At 43.7% G+C, this 15,753-nt stretch overlaps 1 protein-coding gene across 1 annotated transcript in view; it reads right to left on the reverse strand.

The window, feature by feature from the left end:
• The window catches only part of RGS22 (regulator of G protein signaling 22), a 90,888-nt gene that overhangs the window by 66,050 nt on the left and 9,085 nt on the right, over positions 1 to 15,753 (reverse strand). The window contains exons 4-7 of the mRNA XM_084864543.1: positions 6,275 to 6,496; positions 4,765 to 4,850; positions 3,690 to 3,858; positions 936 to 1,053 (exon numbers count right to left, since the gene is read on the reverse strand). Of these exons, the coding sequence (XP_084720669.1) occupies positions 936 to 1,053; positions 3,690 to 3,858; positions 4,765 to 4,850; positions 6,275 to 6,496 (595 nt within the window). The remainder of the gene's footprint in view (positions 1 to 935; positions 1,054 to 3,689; positions 3,859 to 4,764; positions 4,851 to 6,274; positions 6,497 to 15,753) is intronic.

Consider the following 15,753-nt stretch of genomic DNA (forward strand, 5'->3'; position numbering starts at 1 on the left):
CCCAGTGTGGGGTGTGCAGGAGGCAGCCAATCAAGGATTCTCTCTCATCAATGATGTTTCTCTCTCTCTCTCTCTCTCTTCCTCTGTGAAATCAATAAAAATATTAAAAAAAAAAAAAATGGCCCTAGCTGATTCAGCTCAGTGGTAAGAGCACCAGCCCTCAGACTGAAGAAGAGCTGTGGGTCTGATTCTGGTCAAGGGGGCGGACCCTGGTCAGAGCACATGTGGGAGGCAGCCAATTGAAGTGTTTCTCTCACACTGATATTTCTCTGTCTGTCTCTTCCCTTTCCTTCCACTCTCTCTAAAAAATCTATGGGGAAAAATATCCTTAGGTGAGGATTTACAAAAAGAAAATACATAAAATTACAAAAGGGCATATCTTATAAAAGTTAACAAATACACATGGATTGTCTTTATGGTTTTTCTTAAGATACAGTCTTCAGCTCCTATCTTATTTTCTTCCATGAATCAGTGAAATATGCAGATTTGGTGCTTTCCCATGGCAAGTGTTCCCCTTAAAACTCTGCTGTTGTACCCACTTTATTTCAAAGGCTTAATAGGAAGAATTTGGACATTGTGACAGGAAATTGAGGCAAGACAAACACTTGCCTTTCAGGTACCAAGCACTCGGCCGGGCGTTGTCTATATCCATTTAGCTTGCATCGTTATTCTGCCTTTACAGATGAGAAAAGCAAAGCTCCCAGAAATGGAATAACTTCTAAGAGCCGCACAGTATCAGAGTTGAATTCTAAACTCAGCCTCTTTTCATTAAACCAAGTCACCTCTTGAAGAACGGTAGAAAGTGGAGTTGGGGGGGGGGGGGGAGGCCATTTTTCTCTCCTCTCCCCCCACTCCCCCACCACTACCTGTTGTACTGGGAGACTAGAACGGGAAACTTAGAGAGTTCTAAAGCCATTCGCGACGCCTCTGCTTACCGGAAACAGATGTAATGTACGGTGTCTCAACTTTGCTGTGGAGTGCGGGGAAGGTGGACACTGTTCGCTCACTTTGCTTGGCTAACGCAAACCAGTCTTTTGTGTCTGAATAGGAGGCCTAGGAAGAAAGCAGCACGAGTGTTTAATGTCAGGTTAGTGCTGTTCTTCCTATCACAAACCTGGGCAAATCATTATATTATTCAATATGCATTGTACAATGAGTAAGGGGAAAATTATACCATGAAAAAAAAAAAGTTTATACACAGAAGGAAAAAAAAAAGGAAAAAAAAAAAGCATTAGCTAAGAGAATAATGGGGAGGAAATTTCATTTCAGATACATTTCACATTAGATGCCCAAAGGAGAAAAATGAGCCCAATATCCATCAGATGCGTCACTCTTCCACCAAAGGCAGGCCACATCCCTCCCTGGAGCCACTACGGCTGCTGCATGCTATCTCACTTGAACTTGGCCATCACCATGACTCATGAGTCCAGCAGCTCCCATTTTACAACTTTCCCAAATATTTCACGCCCCTAAATCTGTCTGACCTGGCTCAGGGTTTTTAACAACTCCTCCCTAATATGACAGACTCGCTCTCGGTAGCACAGGAAACGTCTCGAAACTCAACTGCCGCTTCGCTTTAGATTCGGTTTTTATAACTTTGCTTGGCAGGGACGCTGCCTGAAGACTGACTCCTGACCCCACCTGCCCTGGAGGTAGCCTTCCGTTTTTCCGTGGCTTTGTGTACCCTTCAGCCAGTTGACCCAAATCCCAAGCTGACTCTCAGCTTCTAGAATCCCAGTCCTAAAAAGTCCTTTATCTCACGCTTCTGGGCAAAATTCCTCTGTCCGGGCTTCTCTGTGACATCCTCATCTGTTTTCCTAAGAGAACCCAAGTTCAGCTTAAGCGGAGAAGGGAGCTTCCAGCATGGCTCTCCCGTCTCCTTCCTCTAACTGAGCCGGCGGCTGGCCCTCAGCCTAGGGAGCACTCTCAGGAGAGGCAGGGAGCACTCTCAGGAGAGGCAGGCCTCAGGTGGAGTAGGTGCCGCTCCCTGACTATTGTGCGGAACTCTCTGAGCAATCAGGCCACACCGTGAGACTAAAAGCAGGAGAGAGGAAGGAGAGGTGCTGTGTGTTTAGTCACTGATTCCTAAGGGGTGAGGTTTTCTGTGGATAAAAGCTTTGCCACCCTAACTGTGCTTTTGGGGATATTGATTTTTTTAAGCTGGTTTTTAAGAGACAAAAAGACTCAGAAAGAACCCTTGGCCCTCCCCCTTACCTGTTTAAAGGACTTTGGGTAGAAACTTAATGGAAGGGAGCGACACCTTAGCATAGGAATAGGAACTAACTGTGCCAACGGGAAGAAATCCAACAAAGCCCATTTGATGAACTTCCCTCTGTGTCCCACGGTTTTTTTTGCGGGGGGCGACCCAGCTAGAATATGTTTGCCACATGTTTGCTCTTTCTTCCTGTGAATTGCCTGCTTTCTTTTGGGAAATCCCAGACCCCTGGCCCCTTCTCCTTAGTCCAGAATGGCACATAGACCTCAACGGGGCCAGTGCATCCCCCGGTCTCTATTCTGGTTCCCCACATGTACAATGTAGTACATTTGGGACATTTTCTCCTGTTAATCTGTTTCTGTTCATTGGATTATTAGCCAGGCCAGAAGTACTTAGAAAAGAGGGAGGGAAATTATTTTTCCGTGCTCCTATATGTTGAAAGACTCTAATTCCCTTTTGTTTCATCTTTTCCTTCCTTTAAAACCAAGTCATTTATTATTACTTATATGTTCCTTCAATCTATATTTATTGAGTGACTTCTCTATTCTTAGCAGTATCCTAAGCAGTAAGAAGAGACCAAATTAGGGAATTTTCAAGGAATTGAGAGAGACTAATATGCAAGAGTGCTTGTTAACATCCCTAAGCATTACTCAGTGAAAATAATGGAAATCGCATAATTTAAAACAAATATCACTTATAGAAATGCCAAAGTACAAAATTAAATAGAATGTACACACGAATACAAATGTTCAAGTGAGATAGGATAAGTCTGTCCATTCCAACAGAGATGGCCAATAGGTTTCCTCTCATATGACATCTTGATCAACTGGAAGTGCCTGCCTCCAGTTAAAAAGGATTTGGAGCCAAGTCCTAGAGCTCAGTAGGAAAATTGCCATGAGAGATTAGCAATGAGCAGAAACCAGGAGAGTATCGACACATGGGCCGCATATTTGACATTCCGGATTTGTGTAGAGAATTGTGCATTGGAAGTGTATTCCTGGTCATGAGAGGCAACCTGGTCATGAGAGGCAAAAGATCAGAGGTCACTGTTGCTCCAGTGATGAGGCCCTCATTGTCCTGAAAGCTGCTTGTATATTTCTTTTGGGCCAGGCTGATGGACTCAAATATTTGGGGTCTCAGTCACAGCTATAGAATCCCATAGAGTAAAAATTTGGAATGAACAATAAAACCATCTCTATAATTCAGCTACCCATGTTTCCGTGGGTGACAATGAATACGTCCTTCAATCTTGCCTCTGTTCCTTCACACACACGAGAATAATTGTAACTACATTTCAGGTGAGAGAGTGCAGGGCAAATGAGTGAATGGAAAGCCACAAGAATTTTTGTTAAGACTGCCTTTTGAAGTATCTGAGATAATTCTCCTTCTTCAAGTGGCACAAATGAGATGCGTGTTTCTAAAAGGAGGAGTTTTATTGAAGTGCTCATTCACAAAGAAACATTCGTGTTTTTACCTCGCCGAGAGAAATGTAGAACTTCTTCATGATGACGGCATTGTCATCCTCTACGACGGGAGGCGGGGGTGTGGGTACTTTTCTCATGACCCAGGGAGAAAAAGTTGTGTCTAGTGTGACATTCATGCCGGATTTACTCCATCTCACTTGAGAGACCAATTTTGCTAACCTGCATTTTAGAAAGCATACAAATTGGAAGCAAGTTTAAAAATATGGTAGAACTTGGAGGGGAGTGGGGGCATGGGAGCAGAAGCACTAACGCTTTATGTATTCAAGCCAATCTCCCTTCCTAACTCTGCAAGATGACTCTCTTAGGATCCGCTCAGATTAATAGCTTATTCATGGAACTTCAAACTAATAATGATTGCTTAACTTACTTTATTTATATTTTTTAAATGACTGTTATAAGCAAAGGTCATATTTTAGTAAAGCTTCAGAATGGTTGGGTACTTATACTTTAAAAAGTCAGGGCACAGAAAAGATAAACTTGGCTCCACACAATAACATTCTGTCTTTTTCGTGACAACCTTACTCTCCGTTCCTAATACCCTACACATAAATGCCATTATCACCTGATAAATAGATAATTTTAAAAAATATAACGATTAAAGAAGCACAACTGAAGTACATTTCTTAGGTCCTGTTTCTGTGAAATCTCTTTGGAAAAGTTACGTGGCTTTTCTTAACCAATGCTCTATAATTCTTATACTGTAGCAACTGGGAGTCACACTCCAATGGATTTAAATGACATTTCATTAACAAAGCACAGGAAAATAATTTTGGGTTAAAAAAAAAAGTCAGCGTTTAAAAAAGATGTACACCGCTGAAACCGGTTTGGCTCAGTGGATAGAGCGTTGGTCTGCGGACTGAAAGGTCCCAGGTTCAATTCCGGTCAAGGGCATGTACGTTGGTTGCGGGCACATCCCCAGTGGGGGGTGTGCAGGAGGCAGCTGGTCGATGTTTCTCTCTCATCAACGTTTCTAGCTCTCTGTCCCTCTTCCTTCCTCTCTGTGGAAAACCAATAAAATATATTAATAAAATTAAAAAAAGATGTACACTAATGAGACTACAATACCTGTATTCAAAATAGCAATCACTTTCCAGAAATGCCGGGAGTCTTTCTTTTTTGATCCACTGAATGCCTTGTTCACGATTCAGACACTATTTGAGGACAAGTGAGAAAGAAAAAGAATGTCAGGGAATAATCAGCTTTCAGGACAATGAGGGCCTCATCTCTGGAGCAAGTGACCTCTGGCTACTGCTCGGAGCCCTGCCTCTCTACCTTCTGTTCGAACACGGGCCAGAACCCTGAGTCACAAATTGGAAAGCCACATCTTGCCTTCTAGTGCTTCTTTAAACTCTCTCAACAACCCTGAATCAGCTATCATCTCCGTTTTACAGGTTAACAAACGGAATCCAGCGTTAAGTTACTGTTGAAGGAAGAGGAATGAGATAAAACTCAGTCAATCTCAGTATCTTTGTAGTCATAACACAGATTTAAAATAACCCCTATCAGCTGAGACAGGTTTGGCTCAGTGGATAGAGCATCAGCCTGCGGACTGAAAGGTCCCAGGTTTGATTCCGGTCAGGGGCGTGTACCTTGGTTGGGGGCACATCCCCACAGGGTGTGTGCAAGAGGCAGCTGATCGATGATTCTCTCTCATTGATGTTTCTAAATCTCTATCCCTCTCTCTTCCTCTCTGTTAAAAATAAATAAAATATATTTTTAAATAAATAAATAAATAAATAAAATAAAATAACCTCTATCAGAAAAAAGCTAACCGGAACGCTTGGTAAGGCCACTGTGGTCACTGAAGGCCTGTGGTCCTTCCAATTTTAGGAAATTCTATTAAATATTTACATCCCCAGGCACTATTCTGGAGACACAAAGGTAAATGAGAAAGATAAGAGACCCTGTCCTTAGGAGCTTGCAGATGATTGAATAAGTAATAAATAATAGGTGAGAGCTGCAAAGGCCGTAAGTCCAGGCTTCTGTGGGAGGTCACACTGGGCACTGAGACAGAAAAGATTTCCAAGAGAACATGCCACGCAGCCTTTGACCTGAGGCATGATTAGCAAGGTTGCAGAGGAGGGGAGCAGGAGAGGAACCAGAGATACATTTATCACAACTACATCACGGGCTGAGATTTCAGAGATGGTGGAAGAAGGCTGAGAAAGTAGGCAGGGACCCAGTTATGAATAGTCTTTCAATAACAATAAAGCGTTTACATTTTACCTTGACCAGGGGGCTGCGGATTGAATCTGCAACCCAGGTACATGTCCTTGACTGGAAATCGAACCAGTGACCCTTCCATGCACCAGCCAATGCTCTAACCACTTAGCAATGCCAACCACAACCACAGTAAAACTTTTTTTTTTTTTTTTAGAGCTGTTTTAAGTTTACAACAAAATTGAGAGGAACATAAAGAGATTTCCCAGTTACTCTGTCCCCACACATGCATAGCCTCCCCATTATCGACATCACTCACTAGAATGGTACAGTTTTTATGGAGGATGGACCCTGGTTGGCACACCATAATCACCCAACTGTCTAGCAAGATATAAACTCAAATGCACTTTCTTACCATAACACTGTAGCTGATGTTAATGGTTTCAGCTGGAGAGGGGGCACTCGTCTGAGCAGGGTTAGCATCATTCTTTGCTTTTCGTACAACATCATAGATGGGATTGCGAGGTTGCTGGCTTTGTAGAATTTTTTTCAGTTGCTTTTCCAGAAGTTGTGGAGCATTGTTAACTACTTCAAAAACTCCATAATTCACATTAAACCTAATTGCCTCTGTAAAGGTCTGCAAAATAGATTGTGGAAATATGTCTTTACATTTTTTAAAAACCACAAACTCAGTTTTCAAGACTTGATGTTTACATATACAGTATACACACACACACAGTTTTGTGTTTTTAATCCTTACTTCTTTCCTTTGGGAGCATGGAAATCTACTGACTACAGGTAAGGGAACCCATTAACCCATTACCTGCACCCTTTCTTCCCAGTGTCCTTATGCCAGGAGGTCAAGGTCAGGGTGCATCATAGCAGCAAAGGCCTTTGCACACACATCCTACCTCTGTGCTTCTTTGTCATTGGAAATAGCTACACACCTGCTCTCTCTGAGCAACGTTATTCCGTTGGAAGTGGGTGGGTTGCTAGGGAAGAACAAGTAAAAGAAGAAGAAATAACACTCCTGTTGTCTTTTCATCTCCAGGAGCCATTGGTTGCCTCCAGCACACGCCCCTACCATGGCCAAGGAGCTGAATCCCTTGTCCAAAGGAGAAAATTAAGTACAATATGTTCTTCATTTAAGACTATTTCAACACCATTCCTCCCACTGAGACAAAAAAAAAAGTGAAAGATAACATTCTGAGCTTTTCCCAGTAATTGCTAAATGCTGCCAACTTTTATTTAAAGTCATTCAGTTAACGTACAAGAGTCACGAGTCTTGAGTCTGCCTGTTTGCCAGTGACTCTGGACAAATCACTGACATGATGGGGCTCCATTTCCATCACAAGTGAAGGGTGGGTTGGCTGTGTCTTTTCCTACTTTGCCCTCCAAACCCAGATTCAGGTCCCCTTTTCAGAACATTAATTTGTTTTTAAGATACCTTCAGTGAGATGCCTACTCATGTGGACTAATTTATATTTTTAGCCAGGTTGTAAAAGACCTTAAACCCTCCCCCATGGAATGGTCATTGTCCTGGGGCAACATTAATTCTTTTCAAGTTTTACCAAGAGATTGCTAGATATACTATAATTAAAATTTAATGAATGGCAGGATATTGTAAAATTAGAGTTAGAAATACATATGTGTGTGTAAGTACCCCTATATGTGTGTGCATATATATTTTACTTGTTTATTCATTTTTTAATGTCAGATGATAGTACATGTCTAAAGACTCACTATTTCCCTATGGAATTTAAAGTACATGGATAAATCGTGTCCAATATGAATGTCAGTCCACAGTTCAGAGGGCTCAGGGCTAAGATTTACCTTCAAACTGACAAGTGTAGCTCAATGGATAAGTAACAATATTTAGCAGTAAACTATGAATAAGGTTTCCTCAATAAATATATTTCATGGGTTGCCCACTGCATCTGTCTTTCAAACATGGGATTCAAACAGGCATCAGTTACCTAAAAGTCAAATATTATCTCTGAAACTGACTATCACCAGACTAAACAGATTTTTTATCAGGGCGCATGTCTGGGTTTGGGGCTCAATCCCCAGTAAGGAGTGTGCAGGAGGCAGCCCATCAATGGTTCTCTCTCATCATTGATGTTTCTCTCTCTCCCTCTCCCTTTCTTTCTCTGAAAATCAATAAAAACATATTTTAAAGTAAAAATATTTTAAAAGCTCAGTTGCAGTAGATCTCTAAAGGTCCCTAAGAGCACTATGATTCTTAATTTCTCAAAGTACTAAGTAACTGACTCAGAGCTTCTCCCAGTTCACACATTTCAATAACAAAACTTTTGAATGAGCAAATGCCAATTATTGTCTTAAGCTAAGAGGATACAAGATGAATTACATATTGTCTCTGCCCTTGAAAAAACATGTGCATGGTCATTGATTTTTTCCTTAAGATGAAAAGAGTAAACAAAATACTGAAATACTAAGTTGAAATTAATGTAAAATGCAAATGTTAAAAGGGAAATCTTTCCACAAAGATCATATAGTAGTAATACTATCTAGTGTGGTTATTGTACCTTACAAGGGTGTCAGCTAAACCACAATATATCTAGAAAAGGATTAGCAGAATAAGTAAATGGAAGTAATGTTGGGCAAATTCGTGTTTTGAAAACGTATAAAGGGGTTTTTACAAAATAATCCCTAAGTGCCTTCCACATTTGATTCTCCATCAGTCCATGATTGTCTCTCCAGAAAAAAAGAAAAAAAAAGAAAAAAAAAAAGACTTTCTGCTCTCTAATAGGCTCACCCAACTCCATTGTTCCTTTGTTAGTTCATTAATTTCTTCAATAAGTATTTATTGGATCCTTATGAAATGTTATGATAGGGGATATGTTGCTACATTTAGTGAGTCAAGCCAGAGCATCCTCCATAAGCCCCAACTCAAATGGGTGAGACGTGGACCCAGCCTCCACGCATGCTGATCTAACAGAGGAAAGACGTGTGATGCAGAGACCCTAAGCACTCACTTGTGTGGGGCATGGGCCCTGCAGCCAGCACACAGGTGAAATCAGATTCATGAAAAATTATCTCCTTAAGACAACCATATAGTTCAATGTTGTCCTATCTCTCAAGAAGCTGATCACAGTCAGAGTTTCTGCTAGAACTGAAATGGGTCGCTGATTCTTCAGTTAGGGGCCAGATAAAAGCACTGGGCTTGTGCTTAACGCCCATTACTCAAAAATATGTATTTCTCACACTGGAATCTCCTCCACATAAGATGACTACACCGTGAGAGGCAAGAAGGATGAGACCCACGGAGGGAAGGGCAGGTCCTCGCCTTCCATCTCACACCTCCCCCAGGAACTCATGGATCGGTACATGTGGTTTTATGGACTGGTACAACAGACAACGTCATCCTCACTTTTTATGTCACCTTCGCTCTCTCTGCAGAGCACAAATAATTCATTTTGAGTAATAATGCATGAATATTACAACTCCACTTCAACACATAAAAGCTACAATAGAAGTATGTACAGCCCAGCCGGTATGGTTAAGTGGTTGAGCATCAACCCAAGCACCAGGAGATCACCAGTTCAATTCCTAGTCAGGGCACATGCCCAGATTGCAGGTTCAATCCCCCATGAAGGGCTTGCAGAAGGCAGCCAATGGATGTTGCTTTCTCATCGATGTTTCTCTCTCTCCCCCTCTCCTCTTTCTCTAAAACCAATAAAAACACTTAAAAAAGAAGAAGAAGAAGAAGAAGAAGAAGAAGAAGAAGAAGAAGAAGAAGAAGAAGATACAATGTAGAGTGACGACACAAAAAGATTCCTGAACTATCTTTAGGAAATGAAGTGTGTAGAGAAAACTGAGTCTTGAAGAATGAGTTGGCACTCTCATCTGGTAGAGAAGAAAGAGGATGGAATTCAGCAAAAGAAAAGCAAATGCTTCGAGATACAAGAGCACAAAAGAACGGAGCATCTGTGAAGAACTGCAAGAAGCTCGGTATTCAGGGTGAAGAGGAAGAGAACAGAACACCAGCCTGGAGAGAACTCTAGCAGAGGCCAAGTGCATCAAGGACCTTCTCATGTGTGTTGTAGCTCTCAGCTCACCTCCCCAGTCAGGGGTTCTCGGAGGATGTGCCTGGACCAGCAGCAGCAGCATCACCAGGGAACCTGCTAGGAACGCCAATCCTCAGGGCCCTCCCTCTAAGAAGAAACTCTGAGGATGGGACCCACGCTCCAGCTTGAGAGTTGTTGTTTTCGGATGGTGGGGAGCCATGGGATCCAGGGTAAGACAAGCGTCAGAGCCTTCTGCGGATGGTCACTTCATGCTGACTCTCCTGTGTGTTCGTACATGGGCGGCGGGGTAGCCATCTCTATTTCACACAAGGAGGGAGACCTGCTCTTTCATGATCAAGCAAAATCCTGCCAGCTGCTTCAAAAGAATCTCACACATTGAGTTCTCTGTTTTCACCGTTCCTAAGCTTACCTATAAGACTCCCCAAATTAGTTTAGCATGAGTCCATGAATGACGGGGAAGGTGGGGGAGACAGACATGAATGCTGGAGGAAGTCTGAGGGGGCCCATCTAGACAACACTCAGCTTTGAATCGTGTAATGGGACAAGCCTTCAGTGTGAGCCTCACACCCAATTCTCCGCAAGCTGTCACAGATGGACCGCTCTTTCCCTTACTTCCTTTTCTTATTTCAAGGGGATCCTTTTCTAAACGCTCTAAAAGGAACTGACCTGAAGTTCGTGAGAGCTAACTCCGTAGTACCAGCCATCCGTATGCGAAGAAAAAAAAATACTTTCACAAAAGAATCAAGTGCAGGAAGATAGTTTTGCCACAACAAACTGCTGGCTTCACATTTCTCTGAAAAGAAGAGGAGGGGAACCCCCCCCCTGTGAATAATTAGCGATGGGCTCACACTGCCAGCCCAGCACCACTGAAACTCACAGGGTGCCAAATTATTTAGCTGAACAATATTTAAATTAAAAACTAATGACTAGGTTAATGTAACACATGCTCATCTCTGGTCCAACTCTGTCTCTCCTAATTGAGCTCCAAAAATCTATATTTTGAACATGCATACTACTCAGCGAATGAAAAACATCTGAATGCTTGACTATAACAAGTCAGTTTGTTACCCCATCACAACTTCTTTTAATCTAAATTTTATTGTCATTTTAGATGGTTAGCCATAAGCCATTTACTGGACCATTCACCAATGGGATGAAAGGAATAATGTGCCACATAAAATGCATAGGAAATATCCTTCATCGATAAAATGAGTGACATGAGTACTCTGAGTGCTTTATGTCTGAGCTACAATGCTCATCACCCACGGGCATAGACTAAAGCTCCATCAACACCATTCACCAGTCTCATGAGTTTTTATATTTTGTCAGGGGATGACCGAAGCCTTCATCCCCCTTCATCCCGCTCATTCTCCAAATCTATACTCTTCCTCTCTTTCTATCTCTCTCACCCCTTCCTCACCAATCCATCCAACATATAGAACTTTCTCATAAAGCTGTAAGAAATTATAATCGTTTACAGATTTTTTTTTTTTTTTAAGTGTGGAGAATCCGTCCAAAAAAAAAAAAAGAACTTTTGGTAAAATTCCAAAGGGACATAGCTAAGCAGGGTCTGGCAAACACATGACATACCTATCCTTGCAGGGAGGGTACGGAGCAGGCCACCCCTTCAGCTTCTGCAAACCATAAATGTCACAGACATCCAAGCCACCCACAGAGGACCAACCTACATCGGTATGTGGGCTCATCAACTGGATCCCACAACAGTCGCTGAGCATAAAGCGCACAAAATAAGACCAAAAGGGGGAAAAAATGTTTTCACACTATAGCCCAGAAGAAAACTTAATAAGCAAACACTTGTCCATAAAGAGTTGACAGCAAGAAACCTCCCAGACACCACATGAAAACAATATCTGGACGCGGACCTGGCGCCAGAACAAACGCGCGGAGTTATGAAAGCTGGGATTTGGAAAGTGCCATAATTATTTATAATAGTAGCAACTGTCCTGGATTCCCCTCCTCGGGAACAGAGCGAGGAGGCAGGCTACCAGCCGGCAGTCCTGGATCTCACGGCGCATCCCCAGGGTGCCGTGGCGTAATGGAAGGAGAGAGGGGGAGGTGGCGAGCCTGACTCCCAGGCCCATTTCTGCCACCGTCCGGTTACGGTGGGACCAGAGCTGGTTATGGGGGGACCAGAGCCGGGACCCGGCCCCGAGCAGGTCTGCCCAGGGCTGGCCTGTGGAGTGTGGGTTCTTGACTTCATGCAGAAAAGATTTCACAATACAGGGCCAGGTCCAGTGTTTCCCAAACTTTTGATATATGTGTACCCCTTCTATAATTTCCGTAACGCTGAGTACCCCTCGTACTCATGAAAACGTAGAATTAGGCACAGCCAAGCACGGTGCAGTGCATATCCCCACCAAACTCCGGTGCAACGCGTGCCCCCACCAAACTCTTCCCGTGCCCCTGGGGGTATGCGTACCACACTTTGGGAAACACTGGTTTAGAGGACGCTTGTTATAGCTGGGGACGTGAAACCAGGAAGGGCTGGGAACTGAGCACAGGCTGGGCTGCTTTGGCTAGGGGCTTAATCACAAGGAACAACAACAGCCTGTAATTATTGGAATCGAGAGTCTAGGTCAGTGGTTGGCAAACGCATTAGTCAACAGAGCGGCACCCCGCGGATTGAGAGCCGCAGTTTGCCGACCACTGGGCTAATGAGTCAGAGAGAAGGGGGCCTTGGGGCAGGCTCAGGGGGGTTGCCAGGGATGACCTGCCCTGCCCATTGTTGCCCTGGTTGCAAGCCTCGTGGGGTCCCTTAGAGTCCAGGAGGTGCGTGCCTGTGGGGGAAGGAGGGGCAGGAAGAAGGAGGCATGCTCCTGGGAGGGAGAGCAGGCGCTGGGACCTTCGTTTTGAGGAATTTTAAAGGATGAACAGTTAAGGAAGGTCTTAGGAGAGGATCTCGGTGGAATACTCATCAGCTTTATGGCTGATGGGCCAAAATGAGGTTTACCCTCTAATTCCGTTGTCCTTCGGTGTGGCTGGAAAATGGCACTAATTAAATTTCTGGCCGAAACCGGTTTGGCTCAGTGGTAGAGCGTCGGTCTGCGGACTGAAAGGTCCCAGGTTCGATTCTGGTCAGGGGCATGTACATTGGTTGTGGACACATCCCCGGTGGGGGGTGTGCAAGAGGCAGCTGGTTGATGTTTCTCTCTCATCGACGTTTCTAGCTCTCTATCCCTCTCTCCTCCTCTCTAAAAAATCAATAAAATATATTTTTTAAATTTCTGTATCTGTCTGCCTGCGTAGGGGGTTGGGGAGGAGAAATGCAAACCATTTACTCTCAAGTGTCCCTGGCATAGGGCAGATAGGATTTACTCGGTGGCTGAACTACTGTTCCGCTATCTGTCTTGGTTTCCCTATCCGGCTTGTCTGGCTCACTAGCCTGTCTCAATGGGACCTTGGGCGTGTCAACTGCTGATACAGAAGTATCAGAAGTCTAGACGACCTAAGATTTTTAGATTGAGAATGTTATAGTATATATCTCTATGTATTCTAGGTATCTCAGACTTAGATTGTAGGGCAGTATTGGGAGGGGGAGTAGAAGAGGTGAGGCAGAAGAAGAGAACATTAGAAGGCTTATTTATTTCTCCCCTCTACCATAAAAAAAATGTTTTTAAAGAAGACTTATTTATTTCACACGTATCTTACATGGGAGATGCAGCAATAGAAACATAACCCTCCTGCAGCAGCTTTGGGAGACACAGAAGACAGGGGCCTGTCCTTGGTGTCAGGAAATGTACACCGTAGCTCCTGGGATACAATACAGAGAAGGAACTGACTACACGCTCTAGTTAGAACAGGCTGATCTGCCACCCAATTCCTGAGTGCCCCATAAAGTGTTTCCCCAGATGGCTTCCTAACCTGCACCTGACCATCTCCAGTCACGGGGAGCTGACTCCTTCACAAGCCAACCCATTCTCTTGTTAGAAAACCAACTTTATTAAACATCTTCCTTCTAGTGCGGACAAACCTATTTCCTCAGAAATTCCAGAGGCCCTGGCTCTGCCCTCTAGCTTCATAGACCATGTCAACTCCTCTTCCTCAGCAGATCCTCAAATACTAACAGAAAGAGCCGCTCCGTCCCAACCCCTCTGGGCATCCCCAGCCAGGTTCGGTACCCACATTCTTTCAGCCCGTCCTCATCTGCTGTGGTTTCCAGAGCTTTCCTTTGCTGAGTCTACCCCAGTCCACTTTGGCAGGACAACTCAATACATGGCACCGAGAACGGAACACGATATTCCAGATCTGGGCTGCCAGTTATATCCAATTAAAAAACAACAAACAAACATTTACTCCGCGCTCCAGACTAATATTTTCTTGATCTTAACTATACTTTCATTAATGCACCCTAAAAACCCATGGGCTTTGTTTGTTTCAGACGACCATGGTAACAAGGAGGCCAGATTCTGTAACAGATAGTGACCCACACTATCAGTTAATCCCTCTGTTGCCATTCTAGAGTCATGAAAGAGCAGCAGGGCACGCTTCTGAGCCATGTGGGCCTGGGTGAACAGCTGTTTACTAGCTCAGTGGCCTGAAATTGGGGGGAAAAATAAACCACTGGTTTACTTGCCATGTTTCATTCAAGTCTCTGATTTTTCAAAGTCAAAGCCAAGGACAGACTGGCATGGCACAATTATTTTCCAGATTAATAGAGATCCACCCATCTAATTAAAGAGTGACTGTCCCTCATGTTCCAGGACTAGAAGATGAGATGGTCTAGTTAGGAAGGCAAAGGAAAGAGAAGTACCAGCTCTGGCCCAGGCACTATATATATCCCCTCATTTCACAACCAAAGGTAAGATAGTTCTATTGCTTTCACGGAGGAAAAAAATCCAGAAATTGAGGAATTAAGAAGTGTGTCTAAGATCACAGGGTGATGAGTGGACGAGCTGGGCTGGAGCACAGTTCCGCCTCACTCCTGTGACTACCCCTGCCCTGGGAGAGGAGCACGGGACGAGGACGTGGTTAAGGGGGGTGGAGGTACACAGGGGAGGCAGGACGGTTGTGTCGGGCACGAGTCCATGAAGCTAGAGATAAAGCTAACTAAGTTAGGTGGAGGCCAAATTGCAAAGAGTCTTGAGTTCCATTCATAGGAGTTTGGACTTCAGTCTGTAGGCTATTGAGAGTCAACCCCTACTGGCTATGGTTAGGGTGCCATCCAAATACTGGAAAACGAATCTCAGAGACAATAATTGGGGCTTTAGAGGTGTTTGAGAAGGCAGCACCCGTGGGAGCGTGTGTTGGGTCTCTTGTTTCAGACGGAGTTGGGAGGGAAAGTTTTCTGAACAGGAGTGATTAAGTCAAAAGGAAAGTGACACACATGTCTGAGGGAAGAGCATTCCAGGCTGAAAAGCCCTAAGTACACTGGCACATTCCAGTTTGAGAAACGTGAAGAAGGCCAGTTAGGCTGGAAAAGAACTATCAAGGAGGAAATGAGAAGGAAATAAAGTTCAAGAGGTGCCAACCAGATCATACAGGATTTCGGATTTCATTCTCAGTGTAATGAGAAGACACTAAGCAGAGTTTTGAGCCAGAGGTAACATGATTCTATTATTATTATTATTATTTATTGAAATTATAATACATTACACTTATGGTTCCCTAATATACCTATCCATAACTAACCCCCACCCCCACCCACCACCCCCCAAAAAAGAAGTAAGTTTGGCATATTTATTCTCAGTAAACTCATGCCAGCTTCTAATTCTTAGCTAAGCACTGATAAACCAAACATTACTAATCTGTTCTAGAATCCTGCCAAGAACGTGGTTCAGAATCCATCATTCCTTCTCCTCAGTGCCTTTTGGAAACCTGTGACAAC

This window comes from Pipistrellus hanaki, assembly GCF_964339955.1.
Source record: "Pipistrellus hanaki genome assembly, chromosome: 17".
Classification (NCBI taxonomy): domain Eukaryota; kingdom Metazoa; phylum Chordata; class Mammalia; order Chiroptera; family Vespertilionidae; genus Pipistrellus; species Pipistrellus hanaki.